The sequence below is a fragment of the Euleptes europaea genome, chromosome 17, assembly GCF_029931775.1.
Source record: "Euleptes europaea isolate rEulEur1 chromosome 17, rEulEur1.hap1, whole genome shotgun sequence".
Taxonomy (NCBI): domain Eukaryota; kingdom Metazoa; phylum Chordata; class Lepidosauria; order Squamata; family Sphaerodactylidae; genus Euleptes; species Euleptes europaea.
Window position 1 is genome coordinate 21,597,209 of NC_079328.1, and position 24,961 is coordinate 21,622,169.

General features: G+C 44.0%; 1 protein-coding gene across 1 annotated transcript in view; it reads right to left on the bottom strand.

Annotated features, from left to right (window-relative positions):
* Window positions 1-24,961, bottom strand: part of CSNK2A2 (casein kinase 2 alpha 2) — a 37,633-nt gene continuing 12,672 nt past the window's right edge. The window contains exons 3-12 of the mRNA XM_056862618.1: window positions 23,324-23,425; window positions 22,723-22,773; window positions 18,320-18,379; window positions 15,444-15,527; window positions 14,014-14,124; window positions 11,441-11,542; window positions 8,651-8,751; window positions 6,414-6,562; window positions 4,521-4,614; window positions 1-434 (exon numbers count right to left, since the gene is read on the bottom strand). Coding sequence (XP_056718596.1) covers window positions 4,538-4,614; window positions 6,414-6,562; window positions 8,651-8,751; window positions 11,441-11,542; window positions 14,014-14,124; window positions 15,444-15,527; window positions 18,320-18,379; window positions 22,723-22,773; window positions 23,324-23,425 — 837 coding nt within the window. The 3' untranslated portion in view covers window positions 1-434; window positions 4,521-4,537. The remainder of the gene's footprint in view (window positions 435-4,520; window positions 4,615-6,413; window positions 6,563-8,650; window positions 8,752-11,440; window positions 11,543-14,013; window positions 14,125-15,443; window positions 15,528-18,319; window positions 18,380-22,722; window positions 22,774-23,323; window positions 23,426-24,961) is intronic.

Sequence of the window (24,961 nt, forward strand, 5' to 3'; positions counted from 1 at the left end):
TTTTAACTTTTAAAACTTTTATTCAACAATATATAATAATTTTTTTGTTATAGAACTGTCCATCATGCCACAGAGCTTCCCCCCTCTCTCAGCCTGTCAGACAGGAGCCATTTTATCAGAAGGTGGGCCGGGTTTAGGGGAAGGGCACCGAGGTCGGAGGGAAGCCACACGAGCCAGCCACAGTTCTGCATACCCTTCACAACGCCCATGCTTTCTTGGTCAGGAGGAAGTCAACAGGAAGTCAAAGACACAAAGTTTTGTGTTTTTGTATGCTGTTGGGTGCCGTCAGCTGCCACCACCGCAGTCCCTGTTCCCATAACCTGCCACTGGGATGACTTCTGGAAGCTGCACACCACCATCTCTGTACACAAGCGGATAAGGCGTTTGATTTTGTTCTGGTTATGGAAAATTGGGAGGAACAGCATCAGACAGACCTAGGGAAAAACGGGAAGCGAACATCAAACACAAAGCTGGGACGGACAGCATTGTGTAGCCAGAACGGTTAGTCACACGAACAAGGGCACAGAGGCGAACGTACGTGCATGCATCACCTAGTGCCTGCTGGTCCAACCCCTGCCCTTTCCCCAAAGAGGCCCCAACAGCACAGCGCCAACCTTTCTGCCAGGGCTTCCTTTCTGCGAAGAAAGTGGCAACGTCTCTGTTGGAGCTGGCCAAAGTTGTGATGGGACTGAGTAAGCTCAGCAAATAAGGCAAGAGCTTGGAGTGAGAAGCTCAAACTGTTCTCATCCCAAATCACATTTTTAATTGCCCCTCTACACTCCTGCTTCTCCGCATGGAGTGCAGGATCCAAGTTTGAGCAATAAAATATCTCCTCTAGGCCCTTTCTAGGAAAGCTAGACTTTCCCTGAGGGTTCTTTCTGATAATTGTCCAGGACTATAGGCAGGAAAAGGTTAACGCCTGACGTAGAAGGCAGGATTAACAGAGTTGGAGAGGAACCCAATAATATCTTAAGAGATTGCTTATATGCTTATTCTAGAATGACGCTTACTAGAATTATGCTTATACTAGAATTTCCGTTTTAAAGAAGCAAATTCACCCAGTAGCCTGTGCATCACCCTTTATTTGATGGAATTCAAAGACTGGACAGAAGGTAACACCTCAGAATCTGCTAATACACTATGGCACTAGGGGCCCTGCGCAAAGACAGGACTTGCCCCTCACTGACTCTCGGGCATGGTGTGTCAGTTCTCTTGACAATAAATAAAAGGAACATCGGTCATTTCAGCATCATTTTTCCATGGACAGCACATGTGTGTTATGTGCCGCCAGGACACGTCCAACTTATGGGCGACCTTATGAATCAATGACTTCCAAATGACGTCCTATCATTAGCAGCCTTGCTCAGGTCAGCATGCAGGAAAGAACTGTTATGACAACTGTCCCACACCTAAAGTGCGCTTGTGTGTTTTGGGGAAGTCTTTAGAGGACTTGCTGTAGGACACACCTGCCAAGAGTGGCATTGGTGTTATGGAATCAGGATAGGCTTTTTTTGGGTAACGTGTGCTAAAGTCACAGAAGCCAGAGAGGGGCGAGGCTTCAGGGAGATGCAGAGTCCTTCTCATGACTGCCAAAGCCAAAATATACAAGTGTGTATAACTTACACAGGACTCACAATCTTGCTGTTCTTAGCACAGAACTGTAACTATTTTTAGGCATATGGTACACACCGCCCTGTTCGCAGTGCCTCTTGTGGAGGCATAATCTTGGAGTGTGTGAGGCACTACTGGACAGGAGGTACCATGGGCACAAAGCTAGGCCTGGACTCCAGTGTCCTCCTCTTGTGCTCTGCCAGTAACTTCTCTCCACCTCAGTGGCCTGGATTGGCAATTGCCACTGGCCACAGTGACCAGTGGCAATTGGCTACCTATGTATTGTGATGCACATTGGGGTGGCATGTGTATCTAAAAGGGGTGGAAAACACATATGGGGGATGCAGAGCCCCTGAAGATCTCTCTCCCGGGATGTGTATGTGTGAGATCACAGCAGGAAGAAATGCCATGAATTATGCTTGAAACTGAAACAGTAGCCCAACTTTTCAAGTATGCCCCCTCTCTCACACAATTCCCATGCCAGGTGTTGGTGAGTAGGTTTAGTTTAACCGTGCAAAAATATACCTATGTAAACAACACACACTGATGCTCAGAACAATCTCTTTGGAACTACGGACTACTGGGTGTGTGAATAATCCAGCCACTTCATAAAACCTGTTCTACATTTCACTGATTAATGAGGATACTTTGAGGACTGTTAGACACAGCCTCTTTCAGCCCCTATGCGAGCAACTTCCATTGTGCAAACAAGACTGCCTTTCCTTCCCTGACGGGCATTCTGAGCAATGCTTTCCTTCTCCAGGAGAAGCCAAACATTGGGGAACACAAAAATCATGGGCTTTCCAAACCATGAAGCCCATTAAGATTATATGCAGCAGAGAGAAAAAGAGAAGTTAACATAACGCGGGCATGCTTTTAGGCCTCCTGCACTGGAGCACAGTATCCTGTGCACAGGAAACAGGGTTCCAGAACAAAAGCTCTGTTTGGCACCACGAATAAAGAAGATATCTGTGCATATTTATACTACTTAGCCTGAAGGCACTGTTTTATAAATACATCAGGAATTGCAACAGATTGTTATTGCTTCCAAGGTGATGGCAGAGGGTGATGGCAGAAGGTGAATGGATTAAGAATAAGCTATGATTAGAGGAGAGTGACTAGAACCTATCAGGGAAACCCCACCCTATGGCTACCAGAACCTTCTTGCAGGGGTCTAGTGAAAAGAAGCTCTGCAGAGAGTGAGTGCATCGCTGCAATACTTGCTGCAACAAATGCATCCTAAGAAAACAGCGACTCACCTAGAGGAAACAGTTAGGCCCCCATCAACAAGATACTGCAAACTAAAGCAAGCAGCTCAGCATAAACTTGGTTTGAGAACCACCATCCAAATATTCAGAATAGAAAAGATTAGAAGTGCACCCTACGCACCAGCACACAGGAGGCAGATGAGTAGTATTTAAGTTACAGCCATCCTAGCCGTAAGTCTTGGGGGACTTTGGGGCTCTTATAACTCCAAGACCAAGTCTCACTGGCCTCCGTTTAGCACACTGGGCTGGAGCAGAGAGCACCAACATCGGCCGTCAACCACTTCGCACTCTTGTCTCCCATTTCCACAGCTAATACACTACTCAATGCCTTTGCTAACCATTTAGGTTTAAGGTGGAGGGTTCCAAGCGGGTTCACCTCCTAAGCACCCCTGCACAGTTCCTTTCCTTCCCTTCCCAGAGACTAGACTGAGGACAAGACAAGTTTGTATTTAGAGAGATTTATTGGTTCCAGTGAATTGTACAAATGGATCTGACCTGATATCAGTGCTAGCTTCTTGTTCTTGGGACGTGGAATGTAAACAGATGTTTCAAATAAAGACAGTCTAACCTTATTACTTAAATTAAATATTTAACAATGTAATAGAAAGGAGGGGAGGAATCTGCATTTAGGCATGGTGACAAAAACCTGTGGATTTAAGTCTGAGGTCACCAGAATCGCATGAGATAATCCCCACCCTCCAAAAAAATAACTATGGGGCTCAGAAAGAGACCCAAATGGAAAAAACAATAAGCAGCATCTCACATATCCCTTCCCCAAAGGAACAGCTCCAACACTGGACTGGCATGTAAAAAAACGCTACAGGAATCTAAACCCTGGGTACAGGAGCTGCACACCTGAACAGTCCCCTCTGCTTCTGGCTTCCAAAGTTTCGTGCTGGCCTCCTTGCCCGCATGGCCTCTTTACGCCTCCACACACCATGAAGCTGCTGGAATCGAAGCAATCCTGCATTTGCACATCACTGGGAATTAACAACACTGGCTTTTCTAGCTAATACATCTTGCCGCGCAAGAACTACAGGAAGCTCCTTTAGCTTTTCTCCTGCTGAAGCAGGTCCTTCCTTACAAAGAAGGGGAGAATGAGGATTCTCCCCAACTGAGGTCTGTTCTAAATGAGTTTTGAACAATACCAGCTCGATTGACCCAAACCATTTCCAAGATGTGCTGTTTAAAACTGGGGGGGAAAACAAAAAAATTGAGACCCGGAGGAAACGGGAGTGACACCCACCACTTGTAGGGCTTGCTTTTGCTTATGCCTAATGACACAAGGGCTTGTTTCAACGGGGTGCATGCTACATTCCAGTGGGGGGGGGGCAATCAAAAATTTGCCTGACGGAAAAACAGAAAAAAATGGCCAGTTAGGAGAGGAGAAGGAAACTGCAGAATCAACCCAGAGCCCACTGGTGTGGCACACACCCTTGTATCCACACAGGTCTTGCTCACTGTCTGGTGCCAGGGCTTTGGTAACACAAGGAGAAACTTAGGGTAGCCATAAGTGCTGGAGAGAGATGGAGGCGAAGCCCTAACCCCCCTTCAAGACGAGGCTTCTGCTGAACTCATGGGTTTGGTTCACCCCTTCCCTGGGGGACTGAAGGGTGTGTATTTGTAAACCTCTGGAATTACCCGTCGTTTCCCAAACTTCATCGTGCAGCTGTTAGGCCACTGGAGAGCACAGAACTGTCGGAGCTGGGCTGGGCCTGCTCCTTCACAACCGGATCTGCAGGAGAGGAGAAGAGGTTACTGAGATTCACAGGCCAGCACCTGTGGTTCGACCTTTCGGAGAGGCCAGAGGTTTTTCTGAGAGTAACCCAAAGAACCCAGAAAGCTTCTTCCAGCCTTAAGTGAACCCCAGCACGGCTAAGTGTGTCATCTTCCTCTACTCCCCCAGGAGCTCTGCCACACCTGACATTTTTTTCAGGGAAACTCAGTGCAGCACTGGTGTAATCCTGGTTTAAAGTGGCGTTCACCAGTGCTTTGTCATGCACTTCTGAGAAATGTGTCCCTCTTGGCAGACTGAACATTTAGCTGAGGCATCAGGTGACGGGATATCACTGGAGCAACAGGCATGTGTGAACCAAATCTCAGGGAAAAGAGAAAATCTCTACTGTAACCATATTCCCAATGATATGACATGCCTTAGTCTAGATGTGTCAAACTCAATTGTTATGAGGGCCGGATATGACATAAATGCCACTTGGCCTCGCCAGTCCATGCCTCGCCAGCCCAGATCAAGAGTGGGGGTGTGTGGCTGCTTCGGCTGGCTCACGGGCCGGTTAAGAGGTCTCAAGGAGCCAGACCTGGCCTGTGGGCCTTATGTTTGACACCCCTGCCTTGGACAGTTTTTCTTGCCTTAGACTATCTCTTTGTGCATTCTAATTCTGTAATCCTAGCCCTACTGCACTTACTGGAAATCTTCACTGTACATTTGGACAGATTTCTGTATTTTGTAATCTGCCTTGAGTCTCAGCAAGAAAGGCGGGCGACAAATGTTGCAAATATGATCAAAACAACCAACAGCTTAAACCGGCCCATCAAAATCTGGGTCAACTCTGGACCCTGTAGATATGGGCTGGGGTTCCTGTTCTCGATAATATGACAATGATCTGGTCAGAAAAGTCAACTCCACATACACCTACTTGATATCACTTTACCATCCCTCCACAAGAACAACGACACTTTTGATACGTTTGAGATTTTTACATCCTGCTTTTCTCCCAATCAATGGGACACAGAGTGACTTCCATCAATTAAAACCAGCTAAAATCTCAGTTCAACAGAAAAATAGGTAAAACAAATCAGACAATAACCTCCATTCATGAACCATCAAAAGCATGACAGAGAAGCTCTTTGCAGACCCTCTGAAATACCTGCAAAGTTTGGGCCTTGCTCACATCCTGATGGAGCCCCCGTTCCATAACAGGAGCAGCCTTGGAGAAATCCCAAGCAGAAACAGTTCTTACTAACCTCAGTGGAGCAACTACTGATAATTTCTGGCCTGATGACACTTGTGAATTTACCACTATCTCTCACCCAACCGAAACAAAGTCTAGTCATGTAGAGCTGCATGACTCCACTCTCCACATGCCCCACTGGAGGGAAAGAGGATGGAGAGAAACCTGACCGTTTTGTTTATGAAGCTCTGAAGTGCCATCGCTAGTTGTGTGTGTGTATGGAGAGGGGGAGAGAGACAGAGAGAGGCAGAGAGAGAGGCAGAGAGCGCGCGCGCATTCTTCCTGGACCTCTAGTCAGAATCTTCAGATTTGATTTTAAAAGATTTTCACAAAAATCTACATCAGGTTTGTTTGTTTGTTATTCCCATGAGTTCTGGAGATCATGTGCAAAATTATTCCTGACCTTCTTACACCCAGACTGTTCCTTCCTCAAAAGGTCAAAATACTTGGGAAATGGTAGTAAACTGGGATAGCTCATAACTTGACTATATAGCAAGTATAAACAAGTGCCTAACGGAATGGTCCCCCACCCCCACCCGTGATGGTGCTCCCACAGAAGGCTTACAGAAATAGGGGTGCTCCATAGCTTCTTTGGCAGTCAGCCTCTGTTGATGGTCATATCGCAGGAGTTTGTCCAGAAGGTCCAAGACTTCAGGGCTGACCAGGTGTCTGTTCTCACTGTGGATGAAGTTCTCCCAACGTTTTCGTGAATGCCTGCAAACAAAGTGGGGAAGTCAATCTGTTGTGCTGAAACTACCCCCAGGGGAAAGAGACGCAATGGTGGAAACCAGGAAAGAGACCCATCATATTTCAAACATACTCCTAGCTGAGGCAGATCTGGATCACTTAGAATCATAGAGTTGGAAGGGGCCACCAGGGTCATCTAGTCCAACCCCCTGCCCAATACAGGAATTTCACAACTACCTCCCCCACACGCACCCAGTGATCCCTACTCCATGCCCAGAAGATGGCCAAGATGCCCTCCCTCTCATGAACTGCCTAAGGTCATAGAATCAGCATTGCTGACCCAAAAGTTAAAGATTTACATTTATTTTAGAAAATTCTGCAAGTTTTTTCAAGGTTCTAAAAATGCAGACATTCCCATGGGTTAAAGAAGCAAATTATGTGATTTTTTTTTTTTGGGGGGGGGGGGTCAAGAGAGCTACAGAGAGTCGCTGCTTCTCTTTACAAAAATTATTTGTCATTTATTTATGTAAAGATCTGTATGTATTGGAAAATCAGTTACACAACTCAATTCAAACAAAGTTACATGAACACAATACAGTTTTCATATATCTTTGTTTAAACTGTTGTGCGTTTAATTTTATAAGAAAACTGTTTAGACAACCACATTTTATAGGCCTGGGGCTTGGGCTTTTAATGTACTATTACAAGCACAAGCCAAAAGCTCCATAAAATTCTGTTTTCTAATTAGTTCTCTAATAAATATTTGGAGGAATCAACTGCTTTCCTAGTCCAGGCTTTACGACTGCACCACCATCCCAAGAATATCACAACTAGGGATGCTTAAAAAAAAACCCTGTGCTGAATTGTCTCCCACATTTTAGGGTTCCACATTACTGGAAATCCATACTGAAGAAGACACCATCATGTCAGAATTTGGAATTCTTCAGAAAGTATGTACAAACAACTTATATATAAACCGCTTCAAAACTATGTGCCAATATTATAAACAAATTAAAAAAAAGTTTTTTGACACTCAAGGTATTTGGCTTTGAAGAAGTTTCTTTTTCAGGTTACATACTACCAACGTTCTGTTGCGTTCCTGTGAAAAAAGAGTTTTAAAAAGTACTTTTTTTCCTTTCAAGGAAGCAGTTTAAAATTGAAAACAGATTTGTAAATCTCCAAGGAATTTTGTTGCTGTGTGAAATCTGTTATCTAGTTGCCCAAAGTTTGACGCTGGAAGACAACTGGAGAAGATCTAAAGTAATATTGTAGAACACCACCACAGAGGAACTGAAGGAATCTGCTCATCCCCAGTTTCATCAGAACTGGAGACAGGCATGTCAGTATACAAGAGACGCAAAGAGCCACTTTGGTCCAGACACCCTGGTCCAAAACCAAAAGTCACCTAGTACCTTTTATCAGAACCAGCCAAAAGATCACAACCTACCATGCAAGCTTTCAAATGCTCTAGAATGCTTCAATAAGCTGGACATTCGGTTAAAAAAAGGAGGGGGGGAGATGTTGCCTCCAGGCACAATGGCAACGATCCAAGTCTGCAGTTGTAGCCCTAAAATGGAAGATGGGACGTGCTACAAGCTAAATTGGATTAGATGGTGCAAAGAGAGGTTTCAAGTTCCACCAATGACTGCTGGGCCAAAGAAGGGGGGGGGGAAGCAGCATTCGCTCTTTGTGACTATAAGAAGCAGCAGTTAGTCAGCCCTGATTCAGATAAACAGGTCCCTTGCCAGACAGAGAGAAAAAGAAAAAATTGATGGTTCTCCCATGAACAAAGTTGGAGACCTAGTAGTGCAACACCTTCGAATCCATCCCCAGCTTTGCTCATCTAATAGAAGTCATGTTTTTCTTTTTCTCTCTGCTTGGAGAGGCACTTGACTAACTGTTACCTTTTATATTCCCAAAGGGAGAATGCCACACAATGGTACAAGAGAGTAAACACAGAACCAAAAGCTCACACAACAGCGTTCAGGGCTTGGAAATGCACAGGCTATAGAAAGGAAGGAAAGCAGCATCTGCCAGTGAAAGGGAGACGCCCAAACATCACACTAGCCGTACCACTCTCTGCCCCCTCCCTAAAAACAAACCCCAACAACTTACTGTCCCAAGATGTCATTGAAGTGTGGGTCCAGTTCTATGTGGTACTTCTTCAGATAACCATATAATTCATCTGTACCCAGCACCTTCGCAATGCGAACCAGCTGTAATAAATAAAGAGAAGTGAATAACCAGCTAAAGGAACACATGCACGCACCTACTACTTTGGAGTTGACCTCTCTAAACCATTTTGGCTGGCTGGCTCAAATGCTCCCAGTTCAAGGGTGATGAGCGGATGCTGGGCAAAGGACACCCTTTTCCTGGACCTGCTGTGATTGCCAGGAAAAGAAATTTTCTAAGCACACCTTAGAAATTCTCACACCTGCAATAAAAAGGGGCAGGACAGCACGGACTCAGCCCCCACCTGTGCTTCTGGCAGACATTTCAGGGCATCTAGAATAGCTCTGCTGGGTGACTGCAAGCTTGGCTTGACTTAAAAAACCATGGATGGGGAGATCAGAGGAAAGAAATGAGCTCAGCATCCCCTTGCTGGACAGGCAAGCCACTACCATTCAATGGGAAATGTCACATCAGCCCATCTTTTTCACTTGCCTGCTTTTAGCAGCTGCGCACGGAAGTGACCTTTGGACAATGCCCACTGAAGGACCAGATGGAAATCCACAAGGAGGCCGGAAATCAGGGTCACTGACTCAAAATTAATGCTAGCCTCTCCCACTTTTCAGGCAGAGACAGCTGTCGAGCGGTGATTCCCCAACCCAATTTCTTTTTATTTGGGTCAGTTACCGTGGTTTAATCTGTAATACGCTACGGTCATGGGGCTTATCTACCGAGCGATTGAGGCAAGTCACTCCTGCGACTCAACTCTCCAGGTTAAAACACAGCTCGACGCTGGAATCAGTAACTATGTTCTGCCTTGGTTCTGGGTAATCTTGGGCAGAATATGCCTTGCTGTTCTACTTCAAATCAGGCATCCTTTTTTTTCCTTTTGTTAATTCAGATTTCTCTTTTAAACTGCTAACAGGAATAATTTTCATTAAGATATCTAATATATTTTAAAATATATTTCTAGTTATTTTCATGTTATACTCCTCACCCGGTCATTTAATGCAACTTCAAGTGGTTCATCCACTTGTAAGGAATCCACTTAAGATTCAATAGCCGCTAATACATATGGACACTGAAGCTAGGGTTCGGTGCACTCTGGAAGCGGTAAGCTTGCCCACACGACAAAGCCAGAGGAGAGCTCGTGTCCGCTTGCTTCCAAGGGAGGCTCATCCCCTCTGCTGGGCCCACAGCCACACTGATACAGCTGCATAAATCCTAAAGAGAAGCCACTGCACGGCACAGATGGGAGGTTCTCTTAGTGAGAGTCCAGAAAAAGGGTTTTCTCTACTGCCCCCTCCACTTCTGCCACACCCGAGTGCTGGCAAAGAACCATGAGAGCCAGAAGCTTAAATGCAATTACAAGAATTCTATTGGTAAGTCCACACAACCATACCCTGGAGCTTCATGTCTGTCCACTCTCAAAGTAGGACTTTATTTTAAAGGCTGCTCTGCGCATTGTACTTTTCCGGCATCCGCTTTGGAAGGACAAGTTAGCAGAATATGCGGTGATGGTGAAACTGACGAACTATGCGAACAGGCCAAGCAAAGAATTTCAAGACAGATGGAAATTATATTCAAGACAAATGGAAATTATATTCTATATATATTTCTCAAAACCTGGTGTGAAGTGTATGCGTATTGAGAGGATATGATTTTCTACATCAAAATCTCAGTGTAAATAAGAACAAAATCAAGAATAATGTTATGTTTTATATAGATGTTAGATGCTAACCAGCATAATTAGGAGATAATCAAAATGATTCAATCAATTTGATTATCTCCTAATTATGCTGGTTAGCATCTAACATCTATATAATTATAATTATGTGACTAATTAAATCTATGTTCTATATAATGCTTAGAATATTTTGAACAAGAACAATATTTGAACAATAAATTAGCTAAAAATATTTAGAAGTTATCAATATGAATATTTAAGGTGTGTGTGTGTGTGTGTACATAGAAATATATATATATATATATATATATATATATATGTGTGTGTGTGTGTGTGTGTGTGTATATATATAGAAATATAAAACTAAAAACACATAGGGACTGGTCTTAAGCTATGTTAAGGTAGACTAGAGTAAATGAATGTATGAAAGTAATTCTAATTGTTCAGGTCAAAAGTACACCTTGCAGCAAATTCAGTTAGGTTACTAATATTTGGTTTTTGTATGTTATTATTCTGTATTGCTCTGTTTGTATTACGTTTTCTATTTTTATTATTTCTGTCTTATTTTTATTATAGTTTAATAATAGAAACAAGTTTGAAAAAAAAAAAGACCTAGAATGCCAGTGCTTTGGTTCTCTGGCCTGAGGCTTGGCATGCAGAAGGTCCCAGGTTCAATCCCCGGCATCTCCAGTTAAAGGGAATAGGAAGTAGGTGATGTGAAAGACCCCTGCCTGAGACCCTGGAGAGCTGCTGCGGGTCTGAATAGACAATACTGACTTGGATGGACCAAGGGTCTGATTCAGTAGAAGGCAGCTTCATGTGTTCATGCTGGGAGCACATTCCATCTAAGCTTTTAAGGAAAATACCTTAGATTGAAAGGCTTATAGAAAGAGGTATGAACTGGGACCTCCTTTCACCTCCGAAAGCTTAAGATATTTAACAAAATCCCATCTAGATTCATCTCCACAATGGGAATGGAAGGGGAACACCATGTCAACAGCCACCCATTCCCCTTGCCCAACAAGATGCCCTAGTGTTGCGTTTCTCACCTGGTCGTAGTTGTCTTGGCCATGGAAGAAAGGCTCTTTTCGGAAGATCATACTTGCTAGCATACAGCCTAAACTCCACATGTCTAAGCTATAGTCGTACATCTGGGGAAGGAAAGATCAGCAGTGAAAGACAGGTGCATTTTATACTTAGTTGGCTGCACACATTTCAGTCCCTCAGAAACCCAACTTGACTTTCAAAAATAGCTACAGCACCAGGTTCCATGAATGCTATACAAGAATATTTTTTTTTAATTCCCAGAAAGGAACTTCTAGTGCAAACCGGGGCTCCCTGGATCTCCCTCCTACTTCTCACAGAGCAGAACTGGTCCTGTCCATACTGGCTGCCACCAGCTGCCTCCAAGGAAAGCCCAGAATATGTTGGAGCAGCTTTGGATCAGGAGCGTGTCATTTGTTTGTCGGTTTGTTTTTCATGCTTCTAACCCACCCTCCCCAGCCAGGCTGGGCTCAGGGCGGGGAACAACATTAACATTTTATAATATAACAATAAAACATATAAAACCATTCCTTAATTATTAAAAGATGGCCGCCATATGCATACAGTGCCCACTGCAGTAAATGTAGCTGACCCCAAAGCAGAGCAGCTCAAAACTGGGTCAGCTATCCACTCCCAATAAGTTGATTGTAGACTAAAAAGAGGGGGGAAGGGAGGCCAGTACTGATCTCACCTGCAGCTGACCTCAACTTTACACATAAGTTCTAGCCCAGTCTTACTGTTCCACATTACCAGCTCTTCTCTCAGGGCCAAACTACATGTTATGTGGAAGATCCATGACTGGATCATGCGTGTGATTCCCCCCACTCCTTCCAAAGCAGTGAAGGGGCAGTGCAGAATTTATTGGCTCTGGGGAAGGTGCGTTAACCCTTTCCCCGCATCATGTTTTCTCTGCAGAAATCATCCCTGCGAAGGTGCTATTAGCTGTGGCAGGAGAATAAAGGCTTGGTGTGAGACAGGTGTCTGTCTTTTTCACCAATGCAACGAATTACAGCTTCCCTCCCTCTGTCGACCCAAGCTGCTCTGCTCACTTAAAAGTCCAGGGATCTTCTCCCACTGAATACACGATGAGGGTCATTCACACATCGTCTGCCACAGCATGACCTCTGCTTTTCCCACTGTTCCTTCCATCTTGTGATTATTTCCTTCCCTAAACTACAGGTTCAGGGTGTGTCATTTGCCGAGCTGGAACCCAACGATATAGATGGGCAGAGCCCGAGTTGCTCATCTAACTAGACTGAAGAGAGACGGTGCACTTCTTTAATGGATGTTACTAAGGTAAAGGTAAAGGTCCCCTGAGCAAGCACCGGGTCATTCCTGACCCATGGAGGTGACGTCACATCCCGACGTTTTCTAGGCTTTGTCTATGGGGTGGTTTGCCAGTGCCTTCCCCAGTCATCTTCCCTTTACCCCCAGCAAGCTGGGTACTTATTTGACCGACCTTGGAAGGATGGAAAGCTGAGTCAACCTTGAGCCGGCTACCTGAAACCAACTTCCGTTGGGATCGAACTCAGGTCATGAGCAGAGCTTGGACTGAAGTACTGCAGCTTACCACTGCGCCACAGGGCTCTTATATGGATTTAGGTCCAAATTACACAAAACATTTCTCCATCAGCTGGGCTTCTGGGTTTCCTTAACTCAACTCTGATCTTCTAATGGTCACACGGTGGCTGTTGGGAATAGATCAGGGTCATGGGGTGAGAGGGGCTTTAGCCCCCTGCCATTTCCCAATCCAAAACTGCCCTGCAGGAAGGGTTATTTTGCCCCACTGTGGGGGCTGCGTGTGCAGTAGAAACTAAAACCCTGACCAGACTCGTGGAGAAATGTTACTGTGTAGTTTGGACCTTAAAGGGTGTGCCAAAAGGGCCATCTCTGTCCTGATGTATTGCTTCCCACTGACCTAGCTTTACAGTGATTTTTTTTCCAATCTGGTTATTTTGGCACTTTCTGCCCACACCCACTCCTACAATAGCAGTGATGAAGGTCCCTTTGGCAACCACAAGTTGCCTCTTCAAATATGTTAAACGAAATGTCCAGAAGAGGAGAATCTCTGCAAACACATTGCAACCTCCTGCAAAGGGCAAAGAAGCTGCCTTGTCCGAGACCAGGTGAGCTGATGGGAAAACACTTCGTCACTGCTGGAATAAAACGACACTAGGAAGGACTCGGGTAGGATCAGAAGCTGGTACTAGGGCGGCCCGATTGATCAGCAGAGTGTTCAATCTATTGTACTATCCTATCATGTATGACGAGGGTAGGCAAAGGGCTTTCACCACTTCTAGAAACTGTCCTGGCTGAAATTCTAAGGGGCAGGAGAGATGCAACCATCAAGAACATCTCTTTGTTTGCTCTTCATTTGTGTCAGGAAGCTACCCCCCAATTTTGCCAGATGGTGGCAAAAACACTGATCCCAGCCACTTTTTGCTGCCCCTTCCCTATGTGGGGAGGGTTCTGTCTCTCTCTTTCCTCGCAGCTTTTGGGGCCTGTCCTGGCACCCAACCACCAGCACAAAGGCAGGCGTCCAGACTGAGGTGCAAGAAAACCAGCAGAAGAGTCTTACTTGGTAGTCCACAAGGAGTTCCGGCCCTTTGAAGTACCTCGAGGCCACGCGGACGTTGTATTCCTGAGCTGGATGGTAGAATTCTGCCAAGCCCCAGTCTATGAGCCGCAACTATGAATACACCACACAAGGCGGTCAGTGGGTCTGGTGGACTCTTTGGCCAAATGCACAGCACTTACACAGAATAAGAAGGTTCCCCCCACTCCTTCCAAAGCAGTGAAGGGGCACTGATGATATAAATATACCCCACTTTTCTCCACCTTTAAGAAGTCTCAAAGCAGCTTATAATCACCTTCCCCTCCCCACAACAGACACCTTGTGAGGCAGGTGGAGCTGAGAGAGTTCTGAGAGAACTGTGATTAGCCCAAGGTCATCCAGCAGGCTTCATGCTAAGGAGTGGGGAAACCAACCCGGTTAATCAAATTAGACTCCGCAGCTCATGTGGAGGAGTGAGAATCAAAGTGGTTCTCCAGATTAGAGCCCGTTGCTCTTAACCACTACTCCAGGTTGCTGCTCCGCTGCTTTCACCTGCTGTGCCTTGTAAATGCCGGTCGGATCACCTAGTGCCCAGCTGGCTTATTTGCTAAGTAAAAGGCATCTGTCTAAAAAAGGTTCACTGAATGCTGGGAAACAGGATTGCGCGCTGGAGCACCACAAACAATGCAAGACACCTGTCCCCAGGCTGAAAATACAGGGGTGGCGGCAAGGGAAACGCCCCAAACCTCTGCAGAGTTCACAAGTGTTGCTTGCAAACATAGCTGGGCTCCTGGCCTAACTCACATGGTCATTCCTAGCAATAGCCTTTAACGCACAGAGGGCTCCTGACCCAGTTGGAAACCCAACCAGCCAAGCGGGCTGCGGTTCACCAAACACCAGTTCTCAACAGCTCTTTCTGTGTAAGGATATTAGGCAAACTATGGAAAGTAGAGAAAGTTTTTTAAAATGGTGTTTTCTCCTCCATTAATGCCCCAAGAAACATTATTGGAAAGCAACTGTTTTAAAGCAAGGAGGGAGGTGAAACCTTGCTGTAATGTGTGCCTTTGGCAACTGCCTGGCTTTCATAAAGCATGAAATCTGGCCAGGAGAACATGAAAAGGAATTTTAAAAGTCTTGTTGGCCACTGAGAAAAAGGTGAAGGAGATGGGGGAAACCTTGACTTAGACTGAATGTTTTTGTTCACAGAATGCAAAAGTTTCTACACGTCTTCTGACCAGACACATCACAATGACTGCTCCTTCATATCTGACATCAAGCAAACATGAGTTCCTGCAGTGCCCATGCACGAACTGTGCTGGGAAAAAGGCCATCTAACTCTCCCTCCCCTGCATAGCCTTAACCCTATAAACCTGGGGGTGCAGAAGAGGTCACAGACCCAAGCCTACAACAAGAACCCAACTATGCTTTCTCCAAATGCCTCCTTGCCGCAGTACCTTTTTCTGTTGGTGGTCTATCATGACGTTGTGAGGTTTCACATCTCTGTGCATGATCCCCATGCTGTGACAGTAATCCAAGGCCTGCCAGAGAGACATACAGGTTAATGCCCAACACAACAACAAGCCCCAAAACCCAACTGTTACCATGTACCGGTTTCTCTCTACAGCCTGGGTGCAACCAATAAGGATGCCACCCTTCTACAAAGTACATGTCATCCAAGAAGTTAATCGGTCCAATCGGAAAAGCAACACTGAGCATGCATCTTGAATTCTAAATATGCAAGACAGACTTCCATTTCTTCCCTGACTTGCACTCCTTTAAGCTTTTGGACTCCAAAAATTGGGTAAAGCTTTCCAAGACAGAGTGCTTGTAACAAGGGATAGTGACCTTTCCACAAGAAGCCATACAATCTGAACACAAAGGATTCTTGAAAGTACCCAACCTTGGAGGCCAATGAAAGACCTCAGGTCAAACCATGCAGAAAGGCAATTGCACTAGAGATCTTTCATGCCTTTCGCCAGCGTCAGGAATATTTTCTACCAAGGCAGTCCACTAGTATAGTGGTTCCTATATTCAAAACCGGAAACTGATCTTGTCTCAGTTGCCACCAGCTTCTTAGCATCCTTGATAATGCTGCCAAATTGCATACCTAATGTTCTCAAACCAAACTGGAGGATTGGGTTTCTGAACGTTCTGCCCTGGAGGAAGCAGACTTCTGTAAGGGCAGATCCATCATGGATCATTGCTATACACTCAGTTGTATGATACAAAGATTGTTTGTCTCTTTTGTTAATAATAAAGCCTTCCACTTCTGAACATACTGTAAAGCACACCTTTTGCAATAGTCAGGGGCCACTAATATTCCTAATCATCTTGTTCAGATGCAGGTTCTCTACCAAGAAACTCCGCATCATGCACATCTGTCCTTGAATAGCTGCTTGACAGACCCAATTCAGGGCTGTATTCTCATACCTCTATTTTTTTTTAATGTATGTCAGTGATGTCATTTTTTTCACTAAATAAGGACATTTCTAGTTAAGGCTGATGACCAACCACTTGCAGTCTTACTCTGTACAGACAAGATGATTCTATTGGCACATAACAGAACTGGCCTCAAGCGACACCTGAAGAAATTATGTGACTACTGAAAACAAGATCAAGTAGCCTCCTTCAAGGATCAAGGTTAGATCACTCAGACCCCATTCCATCAGCAGAGGCACTTTCCTTTGGCAGAAGCAGCCTGTTTCCCAACACAAGAATGCTTGGAAGTCTATCCTGCATCAGGAAAAGTCTCCTTCCACCAGAGGAAAGCCAGATTAGATATCTGGGATCCAATCCATGTATCTTTCTGCAAGAAAGAATTGTGAGGTCCAAATCTAACACATCAAAGGCATCAGTCAACTCAAAAGCAATCATCTGCTTTAAAGCCAGGGAAACACTGCTCATGCTGCCTTCTGAGTTTTAGGAGCTCCGTGTGCCTTCTCAACTTTTACACGGGGCTGAAATTGGCAACAGGCATGTGAAACTGTCAACTGATGAAGAAGTACAGAGCTTCCAAGATCACCATTGCTCTTGCCCAGGAAACATGTCAATGGCAAAACTTGTTTGCTTCCTTCATTTATATAATCACGTTTCCACCACTGCATTCAAGGTGTTTCATCATTCACAATTAGGCTTCCAGTGGTTTCAAATTTCTGTTCTGATCAAAGTTAGGTATGCCACGACATGACTGGTTAAAAGTTCAGTTTTCAGGTACAATACAGAAGGTTGTCCAAGTTGCACCCAAAACTTTGCCACAGCTATTGTCTAGATCAGCAGTAGCCCCCCCCCCTTCCCACCATGGCGATCTCACTGCACAATCCACCAGTTGCCCAGGGACTGCAGATGTGATGGGAATGAACTCTGGCTGCTGTCATCAACCAGGGCTGCTGCATATGACTTTTAAAATGTTTTTTGTAAGTTGCCTCAAGGATCACTTGATCAAAAGAGGGGGGGATATAAATCTCTAAAACATTAAATGGCCTCTACAGATATCTATGCTTTAAACTTGGGGTAACCCAAAAGGGGTCGCCATAAGTTGGCTGTGACTTGAAGGCACTTTACACACACATACACACAACTCAGATCCATAAAATCATGAATAAAAGTGTTTTTTTTGGGTGGGGGGGGTCAGCATTTTCCCCCTTGCTGTTTTGCTAAGAACACTCTTGTTTAACAGACTGGCCTATATAGAATTCCAAGAAAATTCCATGGCAGGCTTGCTTTCAAGAACATTTCTATTCTTTCATATTCAAACAGCAGCATTACTGGTCAAAATCTAGTAAATTTAAAGAAAGCTTTTTATTAAATCCAGCTTCAGACAATGGAATGGACTATAAAATTTGGCAGACACAACCAATTTGATGAAAGATTTTGCCTTTGAGGGTCATGCAGTGTCGCAGATCTTGACCATCATATGTTTTCCTGGCACTTTAATGTGTAACCTGTTGTAGGAGTTACTCCGGACTGAGATTTCGAATGTTAGCAAGCCATTCTGGAGTCATTCCTTACAAATATTGGCTAGTTGGGCCTCACAGTACAAACTGATTTAACTGCTCTTGGATTCCAACAAATGTTTAACATTGGAAGCTATGAAGTACATGTAGTTTTGTTGTGTGGGTTTGTTCTTAATTTGTTCAGAACGAGGGGCTGAGTCCACACATGTGATTCATTGCTCTGTTTTCATATAACAGTGTCTATATTGCTAAGCAGTATTGTTATATACACCATAAATCAATCTGGCTTGGCTCTTTCTCTGATGCATACATCCCTACCCCAACACAATCAAACACCAAGATCTGTGATCCTTGGATACACTGCCTCAGATACTCACCTTGAGCAATTCATACATATAAAATCGAATATCAAAGTCTGTCAGGATCTGGTATAGTTGCTGAAATGGATTTGAAAAAGAGAGAAAAAAAGTCAGTACTGTACCTTTTGTGTTGACATTCACCACCCTGCTCTAAAGGTCTGGCAGGAGGACATACTTTGTCCTCGGTAAATTTATGGAAAAGGTTGCTCGTGACATAGGGTTGACAGTTCCCTCCTCCAAGAACAGAAGTGACAGCAACGAAGAAGAAAAACAGCACTACTCTTTAAAGGGTCAGCAGCTGCCATAGGCTCAAAGCACTTCTCTCCACTAGTTGAGAGAGTGCATTAAATTTCATGCAGTAGTCCGGTCCTTAATAAGTGGCTACGGATTTGTCAAGCCTTTTGGACATAGTCATCATTTTTTGACCCCTCCCCACCCCAGTTTGCAACTCTTCGCACAGCAGTTTGGAAAACTGATGTTAGTTCATGGATCCAACAAAGCCAGCCCCACAGAAACTTCTGCCACAATAAAGCTGATTTGCCTTTCAGGTGCCGTGCCATTCCCCCACCCCCCACCACTCCTTAAAGGATGCTTTGCTGACACAAAAGTAATCACTGTTTTATGATAGGTTTACCATGTTTTCAGCAGAACCGACTGCAGCCAAAAGCACTGCAACAGCCCCCTTCGTGACAGCACATGTACAGGCCCGTCTGCAGTTTGCCAATGAACATCTGAATGACCCAGAGGAGAACTGGGTGAAAGTGTTGTGGTCAGATGAGACCAAAATTGAGCTCTTTGGCATCAACTCAACTCGCTGTGTTTGGAGGAGGAGGAATGCTGCCTACGACCCCAAGAACACCATCCCTACCGTCAAACATGCTTTGGGGGTGTTTTTCTGCTAAGGGGACAGGACACCTTCACTGCATCGAAGGGACGATGGACGGGACCATGTATCATCAAATCTTGGGTGAGCACCTCCTTCCCTCAGCCAGGGCATTGAAAATGGGTCGAGGATGGGTATTCCAGCATGACAATGACCCAAAACACATGGCCAAGGCAACAAGGAGTGGCTCAAGAAGAATCATATTAAGGTCCTGGAGTGGCCTAGCCAGTCTCCAGACCTTAATCCCATCGAAAATCTGTGGAGGGAGCTGAAGGTTCGAGTAGCTACACATCAGCCTCAAAATCTTACTGACTTGGAGAGGATCTGCAAAGAGGAGTGGGACAAAATACCTCCTGAGATGTGTGCAAACCTGGTAGCCACCTACAAGAAACGTCTGACCTCTGTAATTGCCAACAAGGGTTTTGCCACCAAGTACTAAGTCATCTTTTGCAAAGGGATCAAATACTTATTTCACTCATTATAATGAACATCAATTTCTGACTTTTGTCTTCTGGGTTTCTGGGGGTTTTCCTGTTGTTATTCTGTCTCTCACAGCTACAATAAACCTACCATTAAAATTATGGACTGGTCATTTCTTCGTCAGAGGGCAAACGGGCAAATTCAGCAGGGGATCAAATACTTTTTCCCCTCACTGTATGGCTGCCTTCTGGATTTCTTTGTCCATCTCAAGATCACCCTCAGAACTTCAACTGAGAGGTAACACGATGTCTGCAGTACTGAATAACTTTTCTGGCTGTCTACGATACACCATTAAGGTGTCCCAAGACTCCTTTTTGTTTAAGGTTACATGTATTTGTATTAAAGTCAGACAGAGAGGAATTGCCAGAGCCTCCTATACTTCCAATGAAGCACTCTATATGAAACTGACTATATGTATTAAACTTCTGTAACAAAACCATGTTTGACTCTTTTTTGCTAGTCACAAGAGTTCCATAGGGGTAGTTTTGTTGGTCTTCTGTAGTGATGTGAAGGTCTGGGGGAAAAACAAAAAATCGGGGGAGAAAAAAAAAATCCTTATTTCCCCTTTTCCTTGAGGCCTTAAAAATTCTGATGGAAAAATTGGGAATTTGGGGGGAAAACTCCTATGAAATATATTTTTTTTAGAATGAGAGATATGCTTTTAAGGTAAGGTAGGCAATGCTGTAGACATATGCAGCTCTTAAATCCATACATTTTTCACCTAGAAAGATATTTAACCTTCATAAGGGGAGCATGCACGGCTTTCATTGCCTTCTGTTGTCCCTTTGACCTGACCCTTTCCTTGTGGCTAGACCGTTTCACCTTTCCCTCAAACCACTATAACACAATACCCACAGATTGGGTAATAAGTAGCGTATTGCCCTATGTTGCTGCAGGGCAAAAAAGATCAGAAGAAGGTGGGGCAGAACCTGCAACAAAGCCTCAGAGGAAAACTGTGAAAGTTTCATTGAGAACTGAGCTCTCTCTAACCAGCAATCACAGAAGGAAGAAAGCAGCATCTAGCTGGAACTAAGGTACATGTGTTAAGGTAGCAGAAGGTGTGTCAGCTTGTAGTTTTATCTTAAGCATTCAGTATATTTGAGATTTTGCTTGTAGAAAACGAAGGCATTTATAACATTTAAGACCTATAAATATGCAAAATAATGGCATTTAATAAGCTGTTATAAATAATGCATTTTATTTTGTTAAAGCAGTAAAATTATCTTCTGTCTGATAGAACAGTAAGTATTGCATATATTTCAATTTCCCCCAAAGTTTGCATTTCCCCCAGAAAAAAATGAAATGGAAAACAGTCCCCTCCCCGGGTGGCTTCAAAATTTCCAGAAATTTTACATCTCTAGTCTATTACAGCAAAATAAAAGTGAAGTCTGGTGGCCACCTGAAACACCTACAAAGTTTAATCCTGCTTAAGCTTTTGTAAGCCAGGCCTTGCCTCCTCAGATGCAGATAGTACGGAAAATCTTTCTGCACTAAAATGACAAAAGGAGAGGATGGATAGAGTCGTAGCAGCTGCTTTGGTTTTATTTAGTTCAAGTGCATCAATGATATCCACTGGTCAAGGGGAAGACTTTCCCTGACAAGCCTGGCCAACCCAAGCCTAAACCTTGTTTCTCTACAGCTGCAGTTCCATTCACCTACTATACAAAGAAAAACCCAAGCACACCATCCCAACAACACTGCTGTAAACAGAGTATCACAGCAGCAGGATTAGCCTGGAAATACAGCAACTGTTGCTACACCAAGACAGACTAGCTGGAAAATTAAATATAATCTTCTCTTGCACCACACCCTTTGAACCTGCACCACAAAAAAACCCCGACAGACTGTTACGTATATGTTCTACAGAACATTATGCTAATGTCTGAGGCACTGCACAGTTCATTATTCCACAAAACTGAGCTGCATGAGGGCCAATATATTGAAGCATGATCCAGGTAAGACAGAAGTACCATTGGTCGGTAGCTTAAAAGGCAGGGCTGCACTCCCCCCTAAATGAGGATGTCTGCAAGACTGGGGTGCTGTTAGATCTGTCATACCTTGGCGACCCAGGCACTGTCTTTGCCATGAGCCATCTTCCACCAGCTTAGGCTGGTGTGCCAGCTACAGCCCCTCAGTAAGGAAGATGGCACGGCAACTTATCCATGTTCTTATGACGTACAGGTTAGATTACTGCAATGTGCCCAACATGGGCTGTCTCTAAAGACTAGAAGCTCCAATTAGTTTAGAACACTGGTTCCCAACCAGGGGTCCATGGACCCCCAGGGGTCCACGAGAACTAAATTAAGGTCCACGAAACAAAGTTATAAACCCATAATAAATTAATATTTTCAATTAAAAGTTCTCTATTATAAAAATATATATTCAAATATTATTCTAAGTTTAATGTTTAACTAACAGTTGTAATTAAAGTTTATTTTCAAATTCTTGGAATTTTTATTTTGAACCTTGGGGTCCCTGCACCGAACAAAAAAGTCCTAGTGGTCCCTGGTCAAAAAAAGGTTGGGAACCACTGGTTTAGAATAAGGCAAAGTGAGATTAATAACTGGGATGTTCCAAGACGAGGAATTTTTCCACCAATGCTAGAAAATCTGCACTGGATATCCATTTGGGGGCTGGTGCTGCCCCATCAGATATTCTCTCCCCACCCCCACACACGATGCTTTTCCTAAGTGTAGAAACAGCGGGGGGGGGGGAGCTCCAAGGGTTGGCTCACTGTGCACCCAATTCAGATCAAGGCCTTGTGGCAGTTTTTAAAAGGTTACAAATACTTCTAAAATGGCATTGGGGGGTGGACCCATGCCCACCGTCACTTATAGTTTGGCCCTCAGATGCAGCATCCTAGATGGTGCACATACTCTCCCTGCTCCAGGTACAATACTTATTATTGTTATTTTTGAGTGGTGTTTTGCAGTTGAAGGGCAGGGTAGATGTTTATCAAATTAAATAACATAAATAAGGCCAACCAAATCCTTGTATTTCAACATTTCCCCTCCAAAGGTTTCCAAAGGAAGGGAGGAAAAGAAAGAGAAAGACTTACCTTAAAATCTGTATTATTGATGTATTCAAATACTAGAGCTGGAGTCTTCGACTGTAAGACAGAAAAAGTTATAGTTAAGCCACATCCTTCTATATATGTCTTCCCCAATTATTCTATGTTTCCACTAGAAATGGCCCCCAAGACTAAAAGAGTAATGATGAAGTACTAGTATAAGCTTCACTTTCTACAGTTACCTGCAAGAAATTAAAAGCCTCAGTTTATTTGGATCATTATCCCAACCTAACAGCTCACCAGAGGGTTAAAAGAAATGCAAAATTGTTAACTTTAAGCTATTCAAAAATTAACACAAAAATCCCAAACTGAAAAAGTGCTACATCTACAATGCTCTGTAAGAAACCCATCTGATCCCATAGCCCACTTATGAAGTCAAGCCAAACTATTCAAATATCCCCACCACATATTCATTTAAAACATTTTAATGCCATCTTTTCATGCTCCTTAGGGTTCCCCAAGGTAGAGAACAATTAAAAAAATTAAAACAAGCTTTTCAATACAAAGTATAAAAGCAATTAAAAACAATAATGAAACAGACACAGTTAACACACACGCACAGAGGAAGGAAGGTCATATAAGCACATACCACTGGATCCTTAACAGTGTCGACCAGTTTGATGATGTTGGTTCCACCTCGTAAGTTCTCCAAAATCTTAACTTCTCGTTTTATCTTCTTTTTCTTCACTGGCTTAAATACACAAGAGTGATAAGAAGTGAGACTTCTTTCTGTAGGCTAGACCTATTTGTGAGAGCATACCACTGTTCATTTCATCCAGCCAGGTTTCAGTTACACAAGCCAAATCATCAACTTCGTCTTACACCAAGACAAAACAAATGGGAGGCTTTATATTCCTAACTGATTTTGCATTGCACATCATCCACACAGAAATGGGGAGGGGGGAGCAAGAGAACCTCTTTATTCACATGACTGAGAGCAGAAAAGAGATTGGACAACTGGCAAGCGCCATCTTGACTCTCAAAACAACACCCACTTATCAGATGGCCTGAACCATTTCAACATCACCATCCCTCGGATGGAAGCTGCTGGGTGACCTTAGGCCAGTCACACACACTCGGGTTAATCTATCTCACAGAGTGGTTGTGAGGACAAAAGAAGAAGAGGCTTTCGGGGAGAAAAGCAGGGTATAAGTAGAAAGGAAGGAAGTTAACAAATACCAGCACATCTGTGCAAGGCCAGGCTTCCACACTGAAGAGTTACACTGGAGGGATTATGCCTGAGGGTACCACAGTGGCAGCACAGTAAAGAGAAGAAAAGCATCTGGACAGACAAGGAGCTAGCTCAATCCCAGGCCAGCAGATGGACTGAGCTCCAACCAGGGATCAGGTCTTAACACACGTTCACTGTGGCAATTAGATTGTCTTGCCAAAGGCTGCCCCATGGAGGGCAGGATGGCTCAATGTAGGGGAAAGGGAGAGGTGAAATCAATCACCCTCTACCATGCATAGATGGCATGAACAGGTAACAGACTAATGTTGTTTTCAACAGCTGCTGTTACACTGTGGCTGGGTGAATAGGAAGAACTCTGTGGAGCAGGAGGTAGGGGTTCTAGTCCTGGCCCCTTCATTTATTTTATTATTATTTATTATGTTGCTGGGCCAGACAGCTAGGAGTCGATTTTGCCTTGTGATCACTGTCTTCCTATGGTGGGGCTCAAACCACTGACTCGTGTTTCTTATGTCAGTGCTTTTCCCTGCTGAGCTATCAGGTAGACCCTGGATCTGTCCCCTATGAGCTGTGTGCTGTGGTTCCCCTACCTGAAACTGAAAAGAAAGGATGACTCGGGGGAGAGAAGGGCTTCTTGCTTGGTGAGCCCCAATATGTAATCTCCAGTTTCTATTCTTTGCTTAAAACTCCAGAGTAAAAAAAATAAATTAATAAAAGGTGCAACATAAACATCAGCATTCTTGAATGAGGCAAAATTGTAAATTCCTAGGCTATCAACTGATGATTATCAAGCAATCAGTTCAGTTGACTTAAATACCAGCCCTATCAAAAGTCCATGGTGTTTGTCACCAGATAACACCTCAAAATATTTAGAAACCCAGCAGTGTTAGCATGACTGCAATAAAAAATTAAAATATATCCCTTTAACAGTGATACTACCAACTAAATCAACAGCTGCCGTGCTCATTATTCCAGGTTAATCTGCACTTTGGTAATACAATAAGTATAGCACCCCAATTTCTGCTTATGTTAATAAGC